Raw genomic sequence first — 26,948 nt, 5'->3', positions numbered from 1 at the left:
TTTTCAATGATTTGTTTTAATATTTTTATGCACAAAGTGAAAAGATAATTGGAAAAAAACTGTAGAATAAGAAGTTTCTCCAACTTCACCCTGCCTAGGTGGGTTTTTTCAGCACTATGAGCTCGTAAAACCAATTATCCCTTCAACTCCCACAGAAACATGCACAGATCAGTCGTCAGCAGCACATTATCTCCTCACCTGTGGCGCAGTGCACACGCAGGCAGGTTGATTATCAGGGACCCTCCAGCTGATCCAATTTAACCAGGGGAGAAAAATAGGAGGAGGTCTTATAATAAGCTGGTTTTCTTCCCCAAAAAACACTTTTTACATAGATTTCAAGTTTGTGTTGAGATAGTTATTATTTTTTTTATATGTCACATTTTAATAATTCCCAGATTGAATATAATATAATAATATAATTCCCGTTTGAATAACATCAGTTATTTAAGTCCAGAAATTTATATTAAATACTCTAAATAAATATTATTGTTACGGAAGCATTATTTTTTTATTGAGGTTATTGTGCATCCAATTATTTTTCTAAAGCTTGTATGTTTTTTTTCACCCTAAAGAACTTTTTCAGTCAATGTATAAAAGGTGCGACATAAGCAAATTTTACATTACATATATGATAGTTCTGGATTTAAGAACTTAAATATTTAGGATTTATTCAAAATGTGTTATTACAGAAGAATAAATCCTGAAAACAATATGTATCTTTGTTATTTCTTTTTATAAAAATAATGTCATCTCATCTATAGATAGACTTTTCAATATTCAAAGGAATCAGACCCTGTTTATAATTGCCTGCTAGCCCTTTTTCCTGTTTTGCATTTGATGTATTTTGATTAATTTGTACTTTGGCAAAGGCTTTAAAGTCTTGGAGTTTGGACGACCTCTAACCAAAAACCTCACTGTTTGATTTTCTGTGGATTCATGCAATGACTCTGCATCATATCAAAAGATAATGTCTTACTTCCTATCAAAAAAAGGTGTTTTCTTAGAATTGTAGGATTTCTTTCTGCCTAAATCTGCTAAAGCTATGAGTAATTTTGGCTGTAGCTGCAAGGCAGTCTGGCCACTTGCCATAGGATGTTTTACAGGGAAAGAAAGGAAGGAAAGAGGAGGAGATGAGCTACAGATGTAGAAACAGCCACAAAGGCTCAAAGACAAGCAGGAAAAAAGGTATCTAATATAAAAATGTGCAACAAACATCGTGACAGCAAGACTTAAAAAAGCTGAAGAGCAAATCACAGTCTGTCCAATTCATCTCATGCTTCATCCTCATCATCCTCCACACAGCTTCATTATTCTGCAGTCTTTTTTTTAAACTCCCTCTGTCTTGTCTCTTTCTGTTTTTCACATGCCTCGTCGTTCTATCGTCTCACTCAGTTGCTCCTGTTTCTCCCCATCCTCCAGATCATCCCCTCTGTTTCTCACATCCTCCTACACACTCTCAGCATTGAACCTTCTCCACCCTCTCTCTCACACCTGAAGATTTTATCTTTCCGTTTAATGATAGATGAGCTCAAGTTGATATTATATTCTTGACTGCTAGAAATACAACTCTCATTTCCTGAATCTGATATTGTTCTGCATGTGTTTACAGTGTAGCATCTGGATGTACAAGGTACATATCAGGTTAGCCCCCCAGCTCCATTGTCTGTTGACAGTGTTTGTGCCACTGTGCTCAGCATATAAGATGTGGCATGATAAATAATAGAGTTTATTGTGTATGCATTAGCGATGGATCAGATGAATATAAAAACAGGGTACCTGTCCACAGGACTTTGAAAGATGTGTTAATATACTGCACCTTCAGCCAGCTTGACATTATTTTATGAGCATAAATGCTTAGCTCACATTTCAATTCAAAAATATTGAGTACTGACTGTTAGTTTTACAAAACGTAAAAGAAAAACCTTAAGCAGCAAACATTTATTGAAAACCCAACTGCTAATTAAATCAAAATCTAAAAATCCTTTTGTTGAAATTCATTTTTAAATGTTTGGTTTGTGTTTTACATCAGTGACAGAAGAAACTGATACATAAACAAAACAAATGGGATGGGTTATTTATTTTAACCTTTAAAAAATTATATTTTGGTCATTTTCTTTGAGCTTTCTAGTCATATGTTTTATGTCAGGTTTATCACATAGTCATTAAATATGCATCTGATATTTTTGATGCCACTTCTTTGCAAGAATAAACTTATAAGAAGTCTTTTTTATATATAGAATTTTCTGTTTTTTTTTTTGTTGTTGTTTTTTTTAACAAAACCTATGACATTACCTCTTGGTGTTTTCTCTCCTGGTAGTTTTGCTTTTAAAAAAGCTGCAAACTCATATTCCATTGAAAATGTTGTGACGGCTGCTCTTGAGAGACCATTCACTTTCATATATAATTCATGGCACACAGTTTCACTCAGGCTGAGTAGGTTCTGACGTCACACTGACCTCCTTTCGACGCAATGAAAGCTACTTCTAAACAAAATATCTTATTACACATGGACCATCCCTCTATGATTATTGTGTGTTTCTGGTGGATGATTTTCATGATTCTTTGTGAAGATTCTGATTTTTTTGATGATTTGCTGTGCACTTGAAGGATGTTTTTAATGATTTTACTGCACATCGGTTCTGATGTTTTTATGATGTAAATCACTTTGAATCACCTTATTGTTGAAATGTGCTATAAAAATTAATTTTTACTTACTTAGTAGCTGTACAAGGTATTGATGGGTAGCACTATTCTTAGTCTTCAGTTAGAAGCTACTGCTTGACTTGGACTTTTAAAACTGCATAAAGTCCTTATTTGCTGTGCTGTTAAGATCAGCTATAAAGTGACCTGCCAGGAGGCTTAAATATAAAATGTTTATACCCCGAGACATGTACCAAAAAAGCTATTAAATTTAAGACCAAATCTAATTTATAGTTATTCATGATTTAAACACCTTAAAAATGTAATATTTTATTCACATTTTTGTTATCATTTAATCAATAATCAGTGATGTTAATCAGAAAAAAAGACCGGAGGCCTTTAATGCAGGAAAGGACTGCAGAATATGACACCATAAATAAACCAACACAACCAGGTCACTGAATCTCAACATCATTTGCACCAGGAGCAAACCATATAAAAGCAATGGCTGTTATAAATATTCTCTGACAAGTGCAGCGCCTGAATCAAGTCTGTAACGTGCCCCTTCAGTGTTATAGTAAAATACACTGCATCCACACCTGCTGTGGATACTATGCTTCTAAATGTCCAAGGCGAATTCTGATTAAATAGGAATTTAAAAATGTAATATATTTTGCATAAAACAATGCGGTAATAATAAAAACAGACAGGAGGCAGCAAGGTGAGGTGAGAAGTTTAATGAATAAGGGAAAAACTTAAATCTTGACATTTGTACCCAGAAGCAGACCTGTGAGGATGGGATGAAACTGCCAGGTACATAAGGACAAAACAAAACAAATTGGATGCAGAGGCTGAAAGTGTACATCTTACAAAAGAAAATATAACAACTAACAGCAATTTAAAGTTAACAATATCGCAGAACCGAAATAAAATTCCAATTCATGACAACATTCAGCAGCTATCGCTTGAGATCAGGTAAAGTGCAGACATTCCTGCCTTCTCCATTTGAAATGCATTGTTCATTTTTTCTGATTTGTTAAAACATGTTTCTTTCTTGCTTTTATTGAGACCTGTGTAACATTTGTTATCATTGTGTCATTTTAATCTTGTAAATGAAGGGAGAATAAGCTAAATTTGCTGTAAAAGAAATCAGCTTCAAAAATTATTTTTTAATTTTTTTCTTTTTTCAGCAGCACATTTAATGGAGTGCATAGAATGAGGTCAAAATAATTATCAGCATTGTAGTGGCCGATCACTAAATGCTTCAGATTGAGACATACTGTACAGGGTAGGTATATCCCCAAGCCAGAATAAAAAAGTAATTACTGAGTAAAATAAATCAAACAATTAAACAAATAAACATAAAATATGAAAGTTAATGAGAATTAATTTAAATAACTTTAATGAGATGAAACAAGAACTAAGGAATATACATTATTTGACAATTTTTTTTCAATTACTTCCTGCTATTTTATAGATTTATAGAGAAGTTATTAAGTTTAAAGCTTCTTGTAGCCTTTAGCCTCGACATGAAGAAGGAAAAACACTTCCACTTTTTGAGAACAAAACCAGATAAAACGTAATACACAACTGATATTCAAGTTTAAGATATCTACCTTCAGAAATGAGTTGAACCATAACACTACGATGAAACAGAAGTGGCAAAAAAAGGGGGGGAAATTATATCAGAAACCATAACAAAACACCTGAGATAAAATTATTTTTTAAATCAGCTGCTAATGTTTTATTGAAGGTCGATATGTTTAACAGTAAGATGATGCATGGACTGGTCTATTTCTTCCATTTCTTTTTTTTTATTATGAATTTAGGTTACTATCTGTTCTAATGTATCATGTATTGGTCAGCAGAGAAAATATTCTTATCTCTGATCACTTTTCTAACATATTATTCGGTCACAATAAATATTTCCTCCTAAAGCAATAAGTCGTAGATAATGCTGTGTACATCAGTGGTTGATTAAGTTGTCCCGGTCAGTATGAGTTACATGTCATCCACTCTGATCACATAAATGAAATTACACAATGGTCATTCAACCTTAAAAGCTTACATAATATAATGGCATCTCAGTTTGTGTCGTTAGCTGAAAAAATGTTTTTAGCTTTTTAATTTTCTCATCCATTATATATTATGTTACCTAAACAAAACATTGAATAAAAACAGGTCAAAGCTATCAGACTTCTGCAAAGTAAGAAAAGGATGAGATGGCGGTAGAAGGTTGGTTTTTACAAGCCGTTTCTGATTTAAAAGTTAATCCTATATTTCCCTGCATACTGTGAAGAATCCACTGTGAAATGATACCCTGCAGGTAATGTTATACAGAGTACTTCAAAAAGCTGAAAATGTAATTTTTAGCAGGAACAGTGTTTAAACGGATTGTGAATAAAGTTATTTGGCTTAAATTACTCCCACCATTTTCACCTCTCAATTTGGAGTGTCTTGATTTAATAACACAATTTGTACCAAGTTCTGAAAGCTTAATGTCGGAACATGAACACAGGTTCCCAGAGAAATGCTAGTGGTAAAGTGAACAAAATTTTTCCCCTGAAATATTATGTATTTTAAGACAGTAGGATCCTTTTCACAGTCCTTAAAACCCTTTCAGTTCAGCCTTTCAAGGGCTCTGCCACAGAGATGGTAGTGTACAGGAACAGGTTGAGGGGATGAATGAAATGGGTGTGAGAATGTGTGATCAGAGACTTACTTGGTCCTTGGGAAAAGTAAACTCAGGGAATGGATTTTCCAGAATCCACTTAGTAATCCCCCGACAGAACCTACAACAAAGAGGAATGCATGAAAAATGATGTGGCTGAAATATGGCAAAGCTTCTATACCTGAATTAACATATTAGGTTAATTTGAGCCTACTGTTTACTTATTTTTGCACAACAAAAACTCTTGCTGCTTATATTGCATCATCACTTCTTTTATAGGTGCTTTATCTCCTACTGTGGAGTATTGCTGCATATTTTGATTAACAGAGCAAGCTGAATGCCCAACCATTACCAGCTCCATTTAAGCATGAATTCAGTCAGTATGACCCAGGTTTTTGAACTGTCATTTCTTAAATCCAAATGGAGCAGTATGCAAAGATGCAAAGCATGTCATGATCCCAGTGTGTATGTATGACTTTTTGTGTTAATGTAAGGTCTTTTCTAAACAGGGAATCTCTGTGTGGCTGCCTGCTGCATCCTGCACGCCTTTCTGCAATCTCCTTATTGGGCTTACATGCTATGCATCTTCGTACACTGCTCCATTTTGATGAAAATAAAAAAAATACAGATTTCGGATTTGTTTGCCCATGGCACACTAATGCATCTGTCTGTAAAAGTTTGGCTCTGTGCTTTAAATGTGTAATTGAGAAGATCCAACCAATCACATATTAGGTCTGGTTTTTTGTTAGGCCTGTTTTTAGACATTCATCATGCTCCAGTTTTGTCCTGAAAATGTTAACTACCTCTGCTGTTAGTAGGTATAGAGAGAGTTGGTCTCACCTGGTGCCAGTCTCAATTGTTGGACTTTGAAAATAGGTCTTTTTCATTTTTTTTTTAAGAGTCAGAATTGTTTTAAGTTGTTTTGCAATGTTGTGTGTGACATATTGAATGCTGTCAATTATCCATGTACACATTTTCTTTGTTTTATTTTTGGAAGTTCCTCTGTGCATGGTATTGCCTGCTCCTGGATATTTTATCTTAGAGATAGTGATTGATGGCTCTCTATCCATTTGTTGGAGATGGTTGGCTATTTGTTTAATGGTTGTTGGTTTTGCTCATTTTTAGGGCCACATAACTGTAACAATCAATAATTAGTAGTAGCATTATTTGGTCATGGTAATCCGTTGTAATGAGTACCACTATACATCTTTGTCTGCTGGCAAAACAGTGATAATATGGTCTCTATTGAGAGAGGTGATTGCCCAGCTTTCTTTTGGTATGATGCTACACTAGACATTGCTGCTGTAACCTTGATCATAAGCCCTTTGCCGTGTTGATTTTTTCTTATAGCTGATTCAATGCCATTGATGAGTTCTGGTACCAGATGCTGCTTAGGGGTTATGGCAAAGGTGAAGCATATTGTTAAAATATTCAGTCCTGACTAGATGATCTCTCTGTTTGAAAGACCTTCTCCCACTGGTTTGAGTCACTTGCTATGAACCTTCCTTTCTATGTTCCTCTCTGTAGACTCTGGTAGTTGCAGAGGTAAAACTTGTAAAGGCTCCTGTAAAGTGTTGAAACATTTTTAGAAAAAAATATGAGCAAAGTTCTGGTTGGCTTAAATTTAAGTCTGTTTTGTGAAAAAAAAAAAAAACTGCTTAAAAAATTCAGCAGCGCATATAATAGAATGAGGTCAAAATAGAATGGGCCTTAATAAAATCTTTATTGGCCAATCACTAATTTAAATGCTTCAGATTGAGTCATCCAGGGTAGGTATATCCCCAATCTTGGATTAATCTAATTTCTGAGTAAAAAAAAAAAAAATCAACAATTAATCACATAAACTTATAATATCAAAGTTCATGAGAATGAATTAAAATAAGTTAAATGAGACAAAACAAGCACTGGAGAATATACAACATTTGTAACATTTTAATGATTACTTACTGCTATGTTATAGATTTACAGAGAAGTTATTAAGTTTAAAGCTTCTTGTAGCCATGCCATAGTTTGTGTCTTCCTTTTATTACAGTTTGGAAGACCATGACTTAGTGTAACAAAGGTTTTCTTCAAATAAAGAAACATAGCCCACTACCATCCTATTTAGCCTCGACATGAAGAAGGAAAAATACTTCCACTTTAAAATTTTTGTGAACAAAACCAGATAAAACGTAATACACAATTGATATTCAAGTATGACATATATACCTTCAAGAATTAGTTAAACCTTAAACACTACGACAAAACAGAACCAGCACAAAAAGAGGAAATTATATCAGACACCATAACAAAACACCTGAGATAAAATTATATTTTCAAATCAGTTTCTAGTTTTACTGAAGGTCCATATGTTTAACGGTAAGATGATGCATGGACTGGTCTATTTCTTACATTTCTTTTTTAATTATGAATTTAGGTTACTGTCTGTTGTAATGTATCATGTATTGGTCAGCTGAGAAAACATTCTTATCTCTGATCACCGTTCTAACATATTATTCGGTCACAATAAATTTTTCCTCTTCTAAAGCAATAAGTCGTAGATAATGCTATGTGCATCAGTGGTTGTTTAAGTTGTCCTGGTCAGTATGAGTTGTAGGGGTGTAAATCACATCCATCATGGCGATTCGATTCAGTATCGATTTCCTGACCCAACGATTTTATTATTTTCGATACTCAAGAATACACCATGATTCGATTCAATTAATTGATAAAATTTTTTTTTTTTTTTTTTTTTTTTTTTTTACACCTTACAGGCTAAACAAAGTTTCAAGTTTGAAATAAATCAATGAAAGCTGTAATATCGTTATGCATTTTTTTTTTTAGAAACAACAGCAAATAACCGAAGTAGAAAAGTTGCATTAAAAAATACTGCAGAAAATCAGTGCAATGCAATACCTCGGCTCCAGAGTGTCGACGTCCCCGCCCCCTCCACAGACGCTCCGCTGCACCTCTCCCAAATTGTAGCTGACCGCAAACAGTGCCGCAGACAGGAGGCCGGCTTGTTTTGTTTTTATGACCGAAATTGAGGAAAACAACTTGTGAAGTTTGACCCGCTAGAAGAGCGAGGTGCGCGAGAACGCTGGGACCCTTTTTCCACCTGGATCTCCGCTCTTTTTGGCCCTCATGTCCCTCCGTCGTCAGACTAAACTTGCCCCCACTTCCTCGCCGCCTCGGCCGTATCTAGACCCACAGTGTGTAGCACAGACCACGCTTCAATATTGAGCATAATTTAAAAATGTCTGTGTCAAGCTTACTGCATCACACTGCTGTAAGAGTATAACCACGAAGCGAAGTAGGAGGGCAAAATAGGTTTAGCGCCACCGCAGCACCGGAGGGAGAGTTACGTCCAGGAGCAAATGGATAAAAATAGACAGGAGAAAAAAAAAAAACATGAATCGATTATCTTGCGGACGTGTCGATGCATCGGATCGTCGGCTTTTGGATCGATGCATCGATACAAAACGATTATTATTTACACCCCTAATGAGTTACATGTCATCTACTCTGATCACTCATAAATGAAATTACACAATGGTCATTCAACCTTTAAAGCAGTGGTCTCCAACCCTGGTCCTCAAGATCTACTCTCCTACAGATTTTAGATGCATCCCTGCTTCAACACAGCTGAATCAAATGAATGGCTTGAAAAGGTAATCAATCATTTGATTCAGCTGTGTTGAAGCAGGGATGCATCTAAAATCAGTAGGACAGTAGATCTTGAGGACGAGGGTTGGAGACCACTGCTTTAAAGCTTACATAATATAATGGCATCTCAGTTTGTGTCGTTGGGTGAAAATTTGTTTTTAGCTTTTTAAATTTTTTATCCATTATATATTATGTTACCTAAACAAAATATTGAATAAAAGCTATCAGGCTTCTGGAGAGTAAGAAAAGGTCGAGATGGCGGTAGAAGGTTGCTTTTTACAAGTTGTCTCTGATTTAAGAGTTCATCCTATACTTCCCTGCATACTGCTGAAAATCCACTGTGAAAAGATACCCTGAAGGTAATGTTATACAGAGTACTTCAAAAAGCTGAAAATATAATTTTTAGGTAGCAAGTGTTTAAAGGGATTGTAAATAAAGTTATTTATCTTAAATAACTCCCACCTGATGGCTGATTCAGTGCCACTGATGAGTTCTGGGGTTACAGCAAAGTTGAAACATGTTGATAAAATATTCAGCTCTGACTGGCTGATCTCTCTGTTTGAAAGACCTTCTCCCACTGGTTTCAGTGATATGCTATGAACTTTCCTTTCTATGTTCCTCTCTGTGGACTCTGGTAGTTGCAGAAGTACAACTTGTAACGACTCCTGTATACATGTTGAAACATTTTTTTTAAAGTTTGGGTTGGCTTTAATGTACGCCAGTTTTGTGGGTTTTCAAATAGCACATACATACATACATACATACATACATACATACATACATACATACATACATACATACATACATAGATACATACATACATACATACATACATACATACATACATACATACATACATACATACATACATACATACATACATACATACATACATACATACATTATTTGTGTAAAACTGCTATTTTATATCGACTCCCAGTTGAAACAGATCAAATTAGATTCTTGATTTATTTTTATGTTTTAAAAGAAAGACAAATTATGTTTCCATAAGCTCCAACCCTCAGGTGCCATATCCCTTATTTATGTGTCACTTACAAATTATTTTCTACTACATACTAACTGTCTGTTATAATGTAGGTGCATTATATAACAGACAAATCTTCAAATCCAAATACTTAGCTATACGTAGTAATTACTGTATATAGATGTAAAATTATGTCAGATGCCGCATCTGTAATGTAATCTTTAAATTGATGAGAAAGAAGTTTAATTACAGCAGCAGATGCAACAGAAGTCCCTCATGAGGTTCAGTTCCACAAGGCTACTTTCTTCCATTTAACAATGCATTTGTCAGAAAAAAAACATCACCTTTCCCTGACTGCTCTTTCGTGCTGCCTGTTTGTTTAATACTGTATGCCTTTATATTCTCATATTGTGAGATTGCAGTAAGAAACTGCTATGTAAATACGGAAGCTCTAAGTCGATCAGTGAGTAAAAATGTTGCATTATATCCCTCAAAATTTCAATGAACATGGAGTAATAAAATATCCAAGTCAGAGACCTGTAACTACTGAACAGTAACTACTGTTTAAACTGCTGGTGAAGATTCTCCGTCATCCAGGTCATAGTCATTCCAAAAAAGTAAAAAAAAAAAAAAAAAACAATCCACTGGACTTTGTTTCCAAGTTTGAAGACGTTTCGCTTCCCATCCAGGAAGCTTTTTCAATTCAAAATATTAGAAATAGCATTGAGTTTGAGACTTTAGAGTGGAACAAAAAACACTGTTACTTACTGTTTAAAATGCAGTTTAAATTGCTGTTCTGTAAGTGATGTATTGCTTCACAAGAACTTTGAAGTCCTATAAGGTAGTAAAATAACAAACCAAAAAAAGTCCCTAAACCCTAAAAGTTCTTGAGTTTCTTATCATGGTTCCAAATGCTTTATAACCCCATTTTATACTTTCTTTTTTAGCTTCTTAAAATCTTAACTTCATTTAAGGGTTTAGAAGTGAGAGTAAAAGTAAGAATTTCACTCATACCTTTAATAAACTGATTTTACAAACTGCAATAGGACAGTGCCAAAGAAGGGCATCCAGTATGATTCTTCTGTGTCTCACATTTATAATATTGCTTACTCTTATTCATATTTATAAAAAAAAAGGATTTCAAGTGAAGAGTGCTTTTTAATTGCATTTAATTTAAAAGAAACTACATAATGCAGCTCAGTTAACTTGTTTAATTTAGTTAACTTGCTTTTGTAAATTACAAGTAAGTCTCTAGTCTTTCCACCTCTGAAACAGACCATCTGGTTGATTTAAGATCTAAAACCATATAAAGATTAAATGTTTCAGCCCAAGTGAAGCCCCAGAGTTGTTGTGGTCGATTCATCATAATTATGGCTTGTTAATCTAATCCTAAACATCCCAATCCTTTCATCCACTTTCAAAACTAATCAGTAAGGAAAAGTAGCCTTGATTTATGTGTATAAGTTCAGTTTTCAGACCTATGTCACCTCTAAAGGGCTTTATGAAGGTATTTGTATACATGTATAGTGTTTACAAATTGGTTTTCTCTTATGATTTATAGATGCATTAGTTGGCTAGTGTTTTGTTAATTTCTTTAAAGATATGTTTGTGCATGTTTCATTCAGCTCAGAGTGTTTTTGCATCTCATTGTACTAAAGTGGTCCCTTATCACCTTGATCCTCTGAAGTGTGCTGCCATCCTGGCATCTAACCAGATCTACTACACTTCTCTCATTTATCATTTTTCTCTACACCTGATGGAACCTGATGCTGTCCTAAAGCTTACATAATGAACATTTCACTTGCAGGATAAAAAAAAATGCAGTTGTATAAATCATTCACGACGCGTCTCTAAGGTCCGTCTCCCTACTGTCCCTCTCTGTCTCTGTGTCTCTGTCTAATGTCTTTTAAGGGGAAGAGGAATAAACCGGGGATGGAGGCTGCCAGCTCTCCAGATTCTGTGAGAGGTCGAGGGGAAAATAAAGCCATCAAGTAGGTGTCAGAGAGAGACAGTGAATGCGGAAGCATGGAGATAATCCTTATGGTGATAGATTCAGGTTTCCACAGCCAATTCCTGAATGCAGAGCTCATGTATAGTTATAGTGTGTATGTTATGTGATTTTCACTTGCATGGTTGTGAATAGTCGCCATAAAATTATAATGTTTAGGTAAAAATACTTGTTGGTTTTTTATAATTGCGGTATGAACAAAACAATTCATACCAACACAGTAAGAACAGTTAAACAAATATGAAAAAGAATACTTTTTCAAATTGGATCAACTTTAGGAATATTTTAAGGCAAGATGTGTCAAGGAAGCTATACTGTATACATGTTGCAGATGTCAGCACATGGTTAGGAAAAACCTTCCCTTAGCCAAATTTTAGTTGAAGTATTGTATTGATAACATGGAATAAACTTTTCCTCCTAGTTTTACAATGCCCATGGACCTTTATTTATATTCTAATTGATTGACATCTATAGCAAGTCAAGTTTGAGCCCTTCTTTGGAAATTTGAGTTTGGTTGACCTTTTTTTGTTGTATCAATAGTTCCTGGCTTTGCAGCTCATATCACTTGAGGGCATATTAATTTCCTTTTAAATGGTGCCGCATCTGGAAGGAAAATGCATTTGTGGGTTGAGCAGCACAGTTTAGAATGAAATATTTGCCAAATGCTCTATAAATGCAGCTTTTAGTGGGAGCAGTATCGTCGATAGTAAAAAAAAAAAAATAAAAAAAAAAATAAAGCTTGTTATCAGTAAAGAGTGTCTTAATTCAGAGAGATATTGAGATAAGACTGTTATTTATGGCATTTCCTCATCTTATCTCATCTCTTTGTTTTTTTCCAACATAGTTCAAAATGTCTATATTCCAGAATTTTGCAGTGGAGAGAAAGTAATGGCCTTTCCTACGACGGAGTATTAGGGCCACACATGAAGAGAAAAAATATTTTTGCCATGACGAGATTAAATTCGACATTAAACTCAACATTTCCAGAATAAAGTTGAAATGTCATGTTGAGTTTAATCTCGACATGTCGACGTTATTATTATTATTGGACGTTTACACTTCCTGTGATGATTATACAGTTGCAGCACGTCAAAGACTACCTTCACTCTTAAAACGCAGACTGCAGCTGTGGAGCGCGGTTGCTCTTTTCTCCAAACTTTGGAATGTCAAGATCGCCACGATATATCAACTTGGCGAGTTTAAAGTCGACACGTCGAGATTAAACTCAACATGACATTTCAACTTTATTCTCGAAATGTTGAGTTTAATCTCGACGTGTCGACTTTAAAGTCGACATGTCGAGTTTAATCTCGTCATGGCAAAAATATTTTTTCTCTTCATGTGTGGCCCTAATACTCCGTCGTACTTTCCTCATCTACATCCAGTAGTAGGGTCAGTTTGGGCGTGTTGTTCACACCACATCGATGAAAATAAGCAATCTGCTGTCTTGCAACAAATTCCTTTTTGAAAACTGGATTCCATCCCAAAGCAGCGCTCAACCAAGCTGGTGACCAGCATTAAGAAAAGCCACCAGGTTGTTGATGTGCTGTTTTACCATGTACTAATCAGCTTCCAGTTTGAAAAGTTAATAATTTGTCTGATTAAGTCGGGTTTCTTAATTTCCCAGTCATCCAATCCAATAAATGTAATAGCAAACAAGGGTCAATAGCGACAAAGTAATTTTGTGATTAGCTGTGGCTTGTTCCTGTGCAGTATTTTAAGAGGTGCAAGCTGCAAACTAAACCCAAATTGAGTTACAAATGTGGTACCATTTAAAGGGATAAAAAAGGCCTATTAAGTTTTTCAAGGACAAGAACTATAGTTACAACAAATAAATAAATGTCCAAATGCAAATTTGCTTACTTTCTGTGCACATTTTCTGGCTCACAAATTACAAATGTATTAAAATAAAGAAAGACAATAACCAACCATTTATTGCAGGCCAAACATTCCTTTTATTTATACTTATATTCAATATGCTAACTGAAAGGAGGTACCAGTTTTGACATGTCTTTCTGTGTTAAAATAAAGTTTCAGCTAAAGATGAAGTGTTTACCTTTTATTCAAAGTTTCTTTTTTTAGACATTATGAACAATAAGATAGAGATGTTGTGAGATAGACAGATTGAAATTCCACAAAAATTATATTTGACTTAATAAAATGGGAACATAATGAGCAGTCAGTTAACTTTTTGAATTTGAGGATGCTGTGTATTTGAATAAGTTAGAAAAACAGGTTTTTGAGTCTTTTTTTTTTCAGATTGCCTCTTATTTGTTGTATACTACTGTGAACTGTTTATGTACTTTTATGTTAGGGAATATTTTCTAGTTTTGTTTGATATTAAAGTTTAGATACCTGAGAATTAGGGAGACTGTCTTTAGAAGTTTTAGATACCTAAGACGTTTTACTTACATATACCTCCAGTTAAGATAGCATAGAATAACAAAATAATTTCACTTATAATGTGGATTTGCTTTAGTTTTATTTTTGTGTTATAGTTTTGTTCTTGCCTCTATAAAATAATTTCCCATGTTTTAAATTATCATTACAACAGCCCTCATCTTTTATCATAATCTTATTTTAACGGCTTGTCACATGCTCTCCTAATATTTGGCATATGTTAAAGTAAAGGTTTACTCTCATTACTATTTGTTTTTCCAGTTTTTCACATCATGTCCCTCTATACTGGCTTTTCTTTTAGGACACCTCACTCTTGTGTTGAAGTGTTTTTTTTTCTTTATAGCTGCCTGTCACTGTTTGTTGCTCTCAGATGTCTAACCCTTTGCTGTCTTTCTCTGGCTGCAGCGATCTAGACAGAGACTTTTGGAATAACAATGACAGCAGCAACGTACAGCAGAGGTGGAGCTCCTACCCGCCCAAGGAGTTCCTCCTAAATATGTCTCCCTATGCTCCCTATGGAGACCCACGCCTCACTCCCAAGTGAGTCCTGGTCATGGCTGGTAAGGGACCCCTCAGTCTGTGCAGGGCTGTCAGCAACAGGGGCTACAAAAATAAATGGGTGATTTTATTCCACAGTTTTGCTGCTTGTGACTGGCAAAATATAAAAATCCCCCTAAATCTAATTTCATTTTTGATTAATTTATCATTCTGGGCATTTAAAAGGTCACTGTAATATCCAACATCAGGGTAAAACATTTTCTATTGCTTCCTGGCCATTTGTCTTTTAACAGAATTCTCCTCTCATCCCTGTTAATCCTCATGTTTCTACATTCAGGCGTGCAGTGCTGTTTAGTATGCACTGCTGGCCATGCAGCACCTGATAGAAATGTACGGCAACATCTCCTAATATTGGTATGATACTAAGGAATGCCCAAACACTAACAGATTTCAGTTGTTTTTTTAAAGCATTTGAAATTGGTATTACTCTGTAACAAAAAGCAAAAATAAATCATGCATCTTGCATATAATGGTAGAATTCTACAATTAAGCTGAAATTAGTAACAGAGGAAAAATGTAAAATATTTTCTTTTACTGCAGCAGAATAAATTTTTCCATTCAGAGGAAAAGGTGTCTGAAGTCAACATATTTCTAAGATACATATATAAAGAGGATAGACTGTCACAGTAACATCAACTTATTAGCTTAAGTACAGAATACATGCTCTGAAAATTAAAATGCTTGACAGTCTCATTGCTTACAGCCCTGCAAAGCCTCTCCAGACCTTCTCTGACTCTCACCTGCAACCTGTGGAGAGATATAATGGAAACAGAAAACCCTCAGTGTAGATTTCTGTGTTTTACAGTTTTCTCATTTTGAATTCAAGGCCATTAATTACATCTGGAATTACTGTAGCTGCCCAATTAAAATAATTGTAAGCAATTAGATTATCCACTGAGGGTTGACTGTTGTTGACTTTTTAAAATGTTTGGGGTCCATTCGAACAAAGAACTTGACTTTTAACAAAGTGTGCTTATTGGTTTTTCTGGAGGAAAGTTAGATGAGAAAAACAGTGTCCCTCCTCTACAGATATATTTATTATATATAAAGCTACATCAAGCAAACTACAGAATTTAAGCACTAAGACCTGAGAAAAGCAAGCTTTTTGCTGTCAAGTAAGCACCACACTTCATCATTGATCTTTAAGCTTCATGTTTTGCATGAAGGGGGCTGACTTTCTTGTAATAATTTAAAGTGTGCTTGATCAATATTCGCTCTTTTTTTTTATTGTTACTAATCTATCTTAGGCTTCTTTTTTGCTTATCTTTTATTCAGTACATAAACATTAAAGGTATAGTGATGATGTCAAAATAAGTGGTCCTCCTAATTGTCAATCATTCTGTTGATATATTTACCTAAGGCCATCCTATTTGTTCGTCCCCATTTTCACTTAACGGTGGTGTGTCTGACATAGTGGAAAAATTGCAAATCTTTTGTAAAGTAAGCTTGTATGAGTGATGCAAGCAGCAACTTTTAAAAGGAGCGTGCACAAGGAGAAATGGGCTCCTGCATGCTCTCGCATGCATTAAATAGGCGTTACCTCTCGGGAGCGGGTGGAAGAGGACGGGTCTTTTCAAAAATTTGTGAAAATCCTCCACTATACCTTTAAGTTTAAAGTGACAGCGTGTAAGAGTGACCTTCATCTAGTGGTGCACTAAATTAATTACAAAGGGCAAACTGGTTCCATCCTCCCAACCAAGCATGTGAGACCTGCTACGGAAGCCGCAGAGTGACATTTTACTCTTTCTGAATAGAGGGGACACATCAACCTCCAAAGTTTTTGTACTCTGTTCCTTTAAGGGATAGACTAGTATTGTGTCAACCCTTTGCACGCAATTGAACAAAGACGAATAGTTAAATTTTTTAGACTCTTTTGTTGCAACCTGCCACGAAGACACAATCCACAGATAAAACAGTTGGAAAAGAAATAAAAAAAGGAAAAAAACTGCCTCTGTAGTGTCTTGAACAACTGAGTATTAAATAAGGAAAAGTTAAAGAAAATATATGTTTTGATGTCATTGCAAAGTTCAATTCAAAAGACAGATTGAGCATATCAAACTCCACCTGAACAAATCCAAGCCAATAAAAAAACACAGTTGTAAGATAAAAAAAACTTCATCTTCAAATAACTTTATGATATCATATCTAATCAAATGTAAAACAAGACAGTACATTTCTGCTTTAAAATGGCAAAATGTAATTCAACTAAAGATCATCCATCTAATCCTGATGGGCAGCAACTGGTGATGCAGCTGAGATACCCATCTCACATTTAGGTAGTCCTTTGCATCATTGTTTGTTTGGGTGAGGGTAAGAAACACAATTAATAGAGGGAAAAGATAAGAGTTTGTATAAATAATTAAACCAAAAATTAAAATGTGATGTGATAACATACTTAGGTTCAAGAAGTATTTGAATCATTCTGCACCACCTCTACAGTATTAATTAAGGCCTTACGATTTTAACATCTCTGCAGTACCTCCTTGTTCTAAGAAAAAATATAATACAATATCATAATTAAAGTTTTTTATGCCCCAAGTTGTGTCAAACATGATCTTTTGTTTGACTAAGCAATATTAATTCTGACACTTGATTAGGCAACACCATGTTTCATCTAGGCGGGGCACGTTCTGGAGTCTCTATATTGTCCCGTTTATTACAAAACAAATAAGCTGTCTAGCACTTAACAAAATGTGAGCACTTACAAATCTATGCAAGTCTATTAAAACACTCAAGAAATTAAAAAAGAGAAAATAAGCTGTCATTATCAATGCATCTGGATAAATGGAAAATAAACAGCAATCTACCAACTATAAGAAATGAAGTTGCAATGAGAAATTTAGGTGCAGGAGAGTAGCTGACTTTGAAGTTTGGTTGCCTTCACAAACATCCTAAAATATTGCAAGAAAGTCTTTTACATAGGAATAAAATTACAAATAGATAAATCATAGTTTAAAACTTTGCATGTTAGCTACTGTATGCACTTTACAAGTAAAATGCTTTCTCATTTTATTTAGATAGTTTACATTCTGTTATTTGCTTGGTTTTGAATGAAATCAATAAAATCCTGATTGGGGAAGTTAAGGCTATTTCAGGTCTATTAGCTTTGAAGATGAGATGATAGTTACCTAGGGGACTGACTGACTTTTTGTAATAAAGATTTTATTTTTCACTAGAAACATGGGTAAGTATCACATAGTGTGGTGTTTAGTTATTTAATACATCATCAATCAGAATGCACACTTTTAAGAGCTTCTATATTTCTGATATTTAGGCCTAACCAACATTCATACAGATTTCAACTATTTCTGCTTCGTTTCTAAGCTGAAGACAACTTGAAATTCTAGGAGGCTCTGGTGGATAGATCCCACTGAACAGCTATCTTGGTATATTGCCAGCCTTCATGCCAAGTTTACCAAACAGCTGGCCAAAGTTGTGTAATCAGTCTTATATTCTGGCTCTCCTCCAGAAAACAAATGTGCATATTTCTCGAAATGGCCATCTGTTCTTTAAGCTGTTCTTTCAATGTTGGTTTTCACACTTTCTTTTTGTATTTCTCTGTTTGTATATGTTTGAGGTCTTTATGTTTTCCCGTCTCACCTCTTCCTACCCTTGCTCTGTGTTTCCTGCTAGTTGTAACTGCTCCCTCTTTAGCTCGTAGTACTCTAAATGCTGTGAGGCTTCCTGATAGCCCTCCTGAGTCTAGTCTGACTGAGCTCTGTTCCAAAAATAGTAACAGTGCCTCCTTTGTAAACCACAGAGCAATTAAGTCTTTGGATGGTTAAAATGTCTGCTTCGTATCAGCCTCCACTCCATCATTTAGATGCATCTCACACGATCACGGAGGCATCAGGTGAACCAGCTCATTCTTATCCTCTCTAATTACAATGCACTTGACTCTTTCAAAGCTCCAGGTGATCAATTACTCCGTCTGTGTGGTGACGTTGAAAAAAATTGTAAACTTACAGAGGAGTGGGGTTTGCAGCCTTTGTTTTGGTCGTATTGCATTATGCCAGCAACATAAGTGCTCAGTTTTGATTGGCATTTATTAGCTGGTAAAACTGTCATTTCTGAAATGATTCAGCATGCAACTGCTAAATTACTACCAAAATTATTTATTTTGTTTTTGCAGAAATGAAAATGTAGGTTTTGGAAGTCATTTTAGGGGAAGGAAAACAAGTAACAAGCATGAATAAAAAAATTTAAAAGATGAAGAAAAGTAATGATTGTTGTAATCTTTAGGGTAGCTTTAAGTTTCCCCATAAAATATACCCCTCCAGTAATATCTTATCTTTCAACAACACATAATGTCCTAATGTTGTGCTGCTCGTGGTGTTTGGTTTGTTTTCACTCCAAAGGTCCTGTCACCGTTCAGTCTGTACTCGTCTCTGTAGCTCTGTGTCCAGGTCATCGGGTATGAATTTGTTTCATGCTGAGTAATATTTATTCTTTTCTTCCAGGGAGTGTTTGGTGTTAAACAGATTAAAACGCTGCACGTGTGTGAGATTACAGACATTAGTGCACTGTGTTCTCATCACCTCCATCTGCAGTCTTAAAACCCTGTGAATGATGCATCGGCATAATTACGAAGCCGTGCTGCCCACTTCAACCAGCCAGCAGGTCGATCATTGCTTTACCTTTGCGTGGAGCGAAATTGGCCAATTTCTCTCTATTTATGAGCAAATCCATGAGAACAGTGGAGCTGCACAATCATTGGTTTCCCTCATGTCACATTTAGTTCATACAGAAAAGTCTGTGTGGGAAAATTCTCCAAAACCTTCCAAAAATATTATACCTGCTTTTATTTCATAGTACTGTGATGAATAAAAGTAAGTACACCTGCTTTCAGTTTTTGGGTTCCACACTTTGGACATAAAGAAATCATCTTAACATGAAGTAACTTAAAAATAAGACATAATTTTTGCTATTGTTTTTTTGTATTTTTTTATTTTTTTTTTTTACAAAAAATATGCAGAAGTAAATGTCAACCTAGTCTTGCCATAATGTTTATTTTGTAATTAAATAAAAAGAATCCTTCATCTGTTGCTTGAAGCACGCCTGGAACATAAAAACCTGAGCAAGCAAGAGGATAAAACAACTACAATGCCATGAAACTGTTTGTTTCAAACATTTATTGTCTAAGCATACCTTAAATATTTCAGATCATAAAACTGTTTTTTTTTTTATTAAGGATTAAAAAGCTATTAAGACAAAACTCACCCTTTTCTTTTTAGTGTAAAAACTTTATGCCCATTTTTAATCCTGATAACTAAAAAACGAAACCTTTTCTTTCTTACTTTGTAGCCACACAACTTTTGTGCCTTTCTTTCATTTTGTGGACTATGAACCCTTTTGTTTACCACAGAGCCTCAAAGTAAAATATCAAACCATCTGCCTTTGGTTTTACTCACTTTTAAGATCTGGTAAGATGCCATTAATTTTATGTCCTCCTATATAAGACATTGAAACTGAAAGAAGATTTGCCTACTTTTTTTTAACCAGAACTGCAACCTACCATTAGAGTCTTATGAAATGTGCTTTTAATAGTTTGAATAACTGAACTGAAAATCTTTTTGCTCTTCGGCCTTTTGTTGGTCTGTCCCTCGTCTATCCTCTCTTGATCCTTTCTTCTCGTCCTTCCGTGTCTGTCTGTCCGTGGTACCACATCGTTTTTTCCCAGTGGGTCTGTGGTTAAGGGTGGGCAGGGCGGAGCTGGACCCTCACCTGGGGTCAGTGACAGCGGGGGTGGCGCTTGCTCCAGTACAGGGGCAGGGCCAAGTCGCAGCGACAGCATTCGGAGCATGGTGACGGGGGGCAGCAAGGCCGGGCGCTGGCAGATGGTCCAGAGCCACATGAATGCCGGAGCCCTGCGGTTTGGCAAGTGAGTTGCGCATGGTAACATGGGGTACGCATGAGGGGCTACAGTGGGCACAACAAAAGAGCATGGTGTGGATATCAAAAATGCAGTTTTCACAAGAAGCATGAATAGAACTAGAATGCACTCTCGAAGATTTAGGTAAAGCTATGTTTACATGAAATGTAAGCATGATCTTTTGCTTAGAAAAAAAGATTACAGAAAAAATAACCAAAATGTCTGTTTTACCCCAAGCCAGCTAAATTTTTTTTAATTAAGAAACTCCACACAAAGGGCTATTGTTTAAGGCTTCTGTGATGCTTTTAAGGTGTGAAAAAAACTTCTAGTAGAAAACACTTTCAAGTTCAATGTTTGTTCAGTAGGAGCCAAAGAATCCTTCATTATGTTTCTCAAACAAAAGTGAGATGGCATGTGACTGATCTCTGTACCGTGATAGTTTACTATGAATGCATTTACCATTATACTATTGCAGCATGGATAGATTGACTTATATATATATATATATATATATATATATATATATATATATATATATATATATATATATATATATATACATACATACAGACAGGCAGACAGACATCATGTTCTTTAAATACAGAGCAAAATAAAGTACAAATGAAAAAAAACATTCAGTAGAGTTCACTTTAGACACTCATTTAAGCCCCCCTTTCACTTATTATGCAACTCCGTATTACAATACTGACTCCTTGTGATGGTTGAATAGACTGATTAGAAGCTGACTTCAGAATCGTTATTTGCCCCTTGACTGGACTGAAGACACTCCACACATAATGATTAAATAATTTGGAGCTACATAACTCATCTGTTTGAAAATCAAGACACACAAATGCATAATAAAAACGAACCCTTTGTGAACATCATTTACCACTTATGCATTCCTCATTCTGTGACAGAAATGGCAAGAAGCTGTTTCAGAATTAATCTGAATTGCATGTCTTAATTTAAAAGTTCTGCGTAGATGTAAACAAGGCTCTCAACATGCTGATGTGAACTTTGCAGAGTATGTTAATGTAATATTGTGTTCATTTTACTGCGTGTACCTTTTTAACAATTTCTAGAGATACATGCTTGCATCTAAGCTTGGATTTTATGAAAAACTTTTCCCCATCACTTGTCTGTTTTGTTCACTTCCTACTTCTCCTTATTTGGTATTGCAGTATTTCCATTACTCCTCTTGGAATTGGTTTCTATTTTAGGGCATATCCCTCTCATCCTCTCCCTGTCTCCCCGCTACAGTTTCACTCTTCACTGTCAGTTTTTCTTTTCAGTCTCCTTGTTTTTCTACCCTTCTAGATTTCCCTTAATTGCGAAATCATTCAAGGTTTATAGTCATCTTAATTGACTTTCAAGCAAGGAGAAATGTGAAAATAACCCTCTAAGTCACAAATGGGATTCAGCAGATCAAGAGTCCTTATTGCTTAGAGCATCTGAATAAATGGGGCTTTTATTAATTCAAAAGACAACAAACATATAGCTTCTCAACAGAAAAATAGATACAGGAAGCCATTTTGAGGAAATGACTGTCTTTTAGCACCAGCCATTTTTCAAATGTAAAACAAATATGTCATATGTGTGTCACTTGCTTGGCTAACAAAATTTAACCAACCAGTGACTGGCTCCCAGATGCCTGATCCAATGTCCCAGAAGATGTTTTGACTTTTCATGATGCCAAGTTTTTATAGCATGACTGTGGAACCCATGATACCACTACACTAAAACTAGCTTAGTAGCCTAGCTATAGTTCTCTTTTGCACACTCAAATGCTGATACAATGGCTTTTATTATGAAAATTATATAATTTTCAGCTTTTGCATCTCTCACAGTTATTTAACCCCGACGAACATTGAAGAATATATAATTTTTTATGTATTTTTTATTCCTTTATTATTATGAGGCTCTAGTGGCCTTTATTTTTATTACAGTATTTTAGAAAGTAGTTAGACAGGAGACAGGGAGAGGAAGTGGTTAACCCCTTCACCAGTTGGCACCCATTCTGGTCAAACTGATTGGTTATCAGTGGTTGTGTCAAACTGTAGCTTGTTGCACAATAATAATTAGGTGGAACATACAAATCTTTTAATTTATGTAGTATGATTTTTTTCATTTCTATTTTTAGATTTTATCTATACTGTACACTGATTTATTGTAATATTTAGCTCTACCACTACATGGACTGAAGAAAAAACCACAGGTTTTCACTTAGAGCTGTATTGTTCAAATGAATAGTCAAAGGCCTTATCTTACAAGAAGCAACATATAAATTTCTCACTCAAATGAGATTGTTGTATATAAAAGAAATACTGCAGAAGCATAGAAGTTCTGTATTTGTTGTCAACGCTATGTTACCATACCCAGCCTGTCTTTGTGACAGATCATTCCACTCTGGAAAGTTTTTAACTGAAAAAAAAAACTTTCTCTAAATTGGCTACCTAGCCCCTCTCACAATAACATATAGTCCCCAACTTTACCCAATGTGAATTTAATATTTTCATCTTCTGTAAAATGTAGCTTTGTTCTCTCTGTGTGTCCCCTGCATCTATCCTATTGGAAACCAGACCTTTGTCAACAATTCTGCTTTTAGGGAAAGCCTGTGGTTTTAATTAAGTAGTCTAGTAGTAGAGCAAATAATTACAATAAAAAACACTAAAATGTGACAAAAAGCAAGACTCTCCAAACATTTTTCCCCTTACCTAATACTGCAACACAACAACAAAAAGATTTCCTGGATGAGAAATGCACAGACATTATTTTCATACATATTAGGAGGTGTTATTTGTTCACATTGTATGGGATGGTTCAGACTTTTCTATCTTAGGAAAACCAGCTGATTGCATCGACTCATTGACTCTTCAGCAATCCCTGACACTCAAGGCTGTAAAAAAGAAAAAAAAACCTAACTTATAGGTGCATGTTTTAAAAGGTACAATTAAAATAACTCTTTTTTTTTTCCAGTTGCCTTTCAGGAAGTCCATGAAGGCTTTGGTATGCAAAATGCTGCTAATAAAAACAAACTGCATTTAGCAACGGACAATAGATCATATCTTATTAAAATTTACATGCATGGGTACCATCAGTATGTAGAGTATTGTAATCCTCATATGATTGATTGGTAACAGCAAAAAGGGATTGACTACTTAATTATATTCATGCATTCAAAATCATGTAAGTCTCAATCTACAGAACTTTATATTTTTCAATCTTAAGCTTGAAAAAAATCTGCCTGGACGATAAATTTCTTTGTCATGTAAAAGAAAATCTCAAGCAAATAAGTTCAGTTAATTCCTTTTTTGTGTGCATGTGTCCTGTTTTGGTAATATAGCTTGAGAAATAGATGATCCAGATATAGATGACAGCCTAACCGATTTGCCTTAACAGGTAGACCATGATGGCTATTGCCATAAGGTTCTGCTTGGTGGTTGTATGTAAAACTGAAAATTTAAAATGATTGGGGGAATAAAATTGTATATAACATAAACGGAGATGGGACGGGAGTTGAGAACGAAAGAGAGGATAAGAACTAAGTGGAGAGAGAGAGATAGAGAAAGAAAAGAGCACATGTAAAGAGAGAAAATAAAACAAAACATCAAAAATATTCAACACAGAAGATATATTGCAACTACTAAAAGTCTACTTCCACCCTTATGTGAGATGAGAGGAACAGAAAATAGAGAACATAACAGCAGCAAACAGAATACAACAACCAAAAAAATTTCAAGACAAATCTTCAATAGCAGCAGGTATTCCTTAGATATAACCAAAGTCCTGTGGTATGTGTGCATGGGCATTCTTATCTATAAAAAATGTACAAAGCTTCTTCAGAAGGAAAATATGCTCAATAGCAGGTGTGAGTGGCCCCAGACTTGCCCTACAGGCCCCATGACAGATAAAGAGGCGATCTTGGTCCCATATATCCAGAAGAACCCCAGATCACTGGGACATAAGAATGGCAGACATAGGGATGGCCGCGTCCACCAGAGAAGGGCAGACGAGAGCACCCACAGACCTCCTAGAAATAGTAATTTCCACAGCAGGGAAATGTTGGACAGAAAAATAAATGACTAAACCTCAAGTGGCCAACTTTAGGTCAGTTAGCTCTGGTGCCCTTAAACTGCTGTTAAGGGGGGGGGGGGGGGGGGGGGGTTACAGTTTGGTCCAACATCAGAATGGGGTTTAACCTCTTTTTGAAAACAGAGCATTGACCTTGGCACTACAAAATTATTTTCTTTGATTTTTATTCCTATAGAAATTGTATTCAACAGTCACTGTCAGACAGTAAAATTGGTCTATCTTTAAATGAAAGGTTATTTTTTTGAGGTTTTCTAAATAATTTAAGTTTCAGCAGAAGCTCTGCTCGTTTGATGCATCCAAAATAACTGCACTAATTTCAGCTTCAACATTTCTACATTTCAACCAGTGCCGTGTTTAAATCATGGTCCGTCCAAAAAGGACATATAATTCAGTCCAATTAAGTTTATTCATGTAAACCCAATTCACAATACATGTCCTCCCAAAGAGACAATTCAATCAAAACATACAAGCGGATTGGTTAAAAGTTTCCTGAGGAAATCCAGCTGATAGCATCAAGTTACAGACTAAATGAAAAGTCCTCAAAAAAATAACACCAAAGTTTTTAACATTAATATCTGACAACAATTTATTGCCATCCAAATGAAGTAACTCACTAATCATTTATGTCACAGATAGCTGAGTATCGTCAGTCTACCATTGAAAAAAAGTAAAAATATCTTAAAATATGTGTATTTGCCCTTAAGGTGAGCTATTGAATAAGATGATCTGCTAATGGATTAAGATCTGTAGATATTAAGTTATGGAAATAAGGAAATAGAGGTGTTTTTTTTTCATTTGTTTTGTTTTTTATTTATTCAAACATAGATCCTCGTATTCCATTGGCCAATTCTAATACTTTTTATGCTAAAAAAAATTGGAAAACACACATGGGAGCGAGCTACATTGTAGCAACACCTGTCTTGGAACTCACTGAAAAAAATGAGGCTGCCGCACACTGGCACCACCATCAGAAGGCAATGCGAGTGAAGTGTCTTGCCCAAGGACACAATGACATTGAAAGACAGAGATGAAGTGTAACCCCACGACCCTTCGGTTGCAGGGCAAACTCCTGCATCCAATGCCACTGTTGTGTGTTGTTTATGATAAAACAACTCACACCTTAAATATTTCAAGCCTGGCCTAAGCCTGCCAGTGTCCCCTGAATATTTTTTTACGGATGTGACATTGATTATTTAATATATTCTGAAAAGGGTGTCTGGGATAATTTTTTTTTTTTATCATGACCTCTCTTAGAAAAGAGAAAATAATACTTTTGCCATTGCATTATTCAAAGCATATTGTACAACATAATTTGATTATGCAGCTCCATAACTGAACACAAATCTAGTAAATTTATATTAGTAGAACAATGTAGAGCAGTTTCAGTAGCAAGAGAATAGTTTAGCTGCAATAACTCTGCATAACATAACAAATATCTCAATTAAAATTGTTCAAAGGAGATTGGAAATTAATAATTAAAAAATAATCTGTAACAGTAAAACAGCAGCTGTTTTATAGCTGTAGAGGTGTGGGCAATAAAGATTGTAACATCATTTATGCAGAAATGAAATAAGTATAAAACATATGTGCAATGTAGACATCATTGTGTTTAAGCAGGCTCAGGTCTGTTCATTATTTGTGTTTTAAGTGTAGTGTACATTGTCCAAAACAGCTAGAGGAGGAACTACAGTTCGATCCTGTTTGTATGTCTTTGTGGACGGCTTTATATCTCCTCCCAGATTGCAGCAGTTCAACTATGTGGCATGGATGAGTAGGGTCCTTGCAGGTTATTTTAGCTTTCCTGAAACATTGTGTTTCATAGATATCCTCCAGGTTTTTGAGTTGAATTCATGCAAATATTTGCACTGGAGACAATGTGCTTAAAGGCCTTACTTTTGCTTCCACTTCAGATTATACGCTTCTTTTGTCCTATTTTTTACACTAACATTTCTTCCAATTGTTCTTGCATCCAGACATAAAAAAGGATGATATTTTACTAGATCAAAAGCATGGCCTTTTTTGTCTAAGTCTACGAGACCTCTGTGCAGTAGAAAACCTACCAAAAAACATTTGT

At 35.3% G+C, this 26,948-nt stretch overlaps 1 protein-coding gene across 3 annotated transcripts in view; it reads left to right on the top strand.

Annotated features, from left to right (window-relative positions):
• syt7b (synaptotagmin VIIb) overlaps positions 1–26,948 on the top strand; it is a 159,732-nt gene that overhangs the window by 80,977 nt on the left and 51,807 nt on the right. For 2 of the 3 annotated variants that reach the window (XM_038283871.1, XM_038283872.1), the window contains exons 3-5: positions 11,853–11,932; positions 14,755–14,889; positions 20,588–20,788. In XM_038283871.1, coding sequence (XP_038139799.1) covers positions 11,853–11,932; positions 14,755–14,889; positions 20,588–20,788 — 416 coding nt within the window. The remainder of the gene's footprint in view (positions 1–11,852; positions 11,933–14,754; positions 14,890–20,587; positions 20,789–26,948) is intronic. The other variant, XM_038283873.1, reaches the window with a different exon arrangement.

Source organism: Cyprinodon tularosa, unplaced genomic scaffold (assembly GCF_016077235.1).
Source record: "Cyprinodon tularosa strain WSP-4 unplaced genomic scaffold, ASM1607723v1 ctg197, whole genome shotgun sequence".
Taxonomy (NCBI): domain Eukaryota; kingdom Metazoa; phylum Chordata; class Actinopteri; order Cyprinodontiformes; family Cyprinodontidae; genus Cyprinodon; species Cyprinodon tularosa.
The sequence above is the reverse complement of the archived record's forward strand: the minus strand, read 5'-3'. Positions and strand labels throughout refer to the sequence as shown.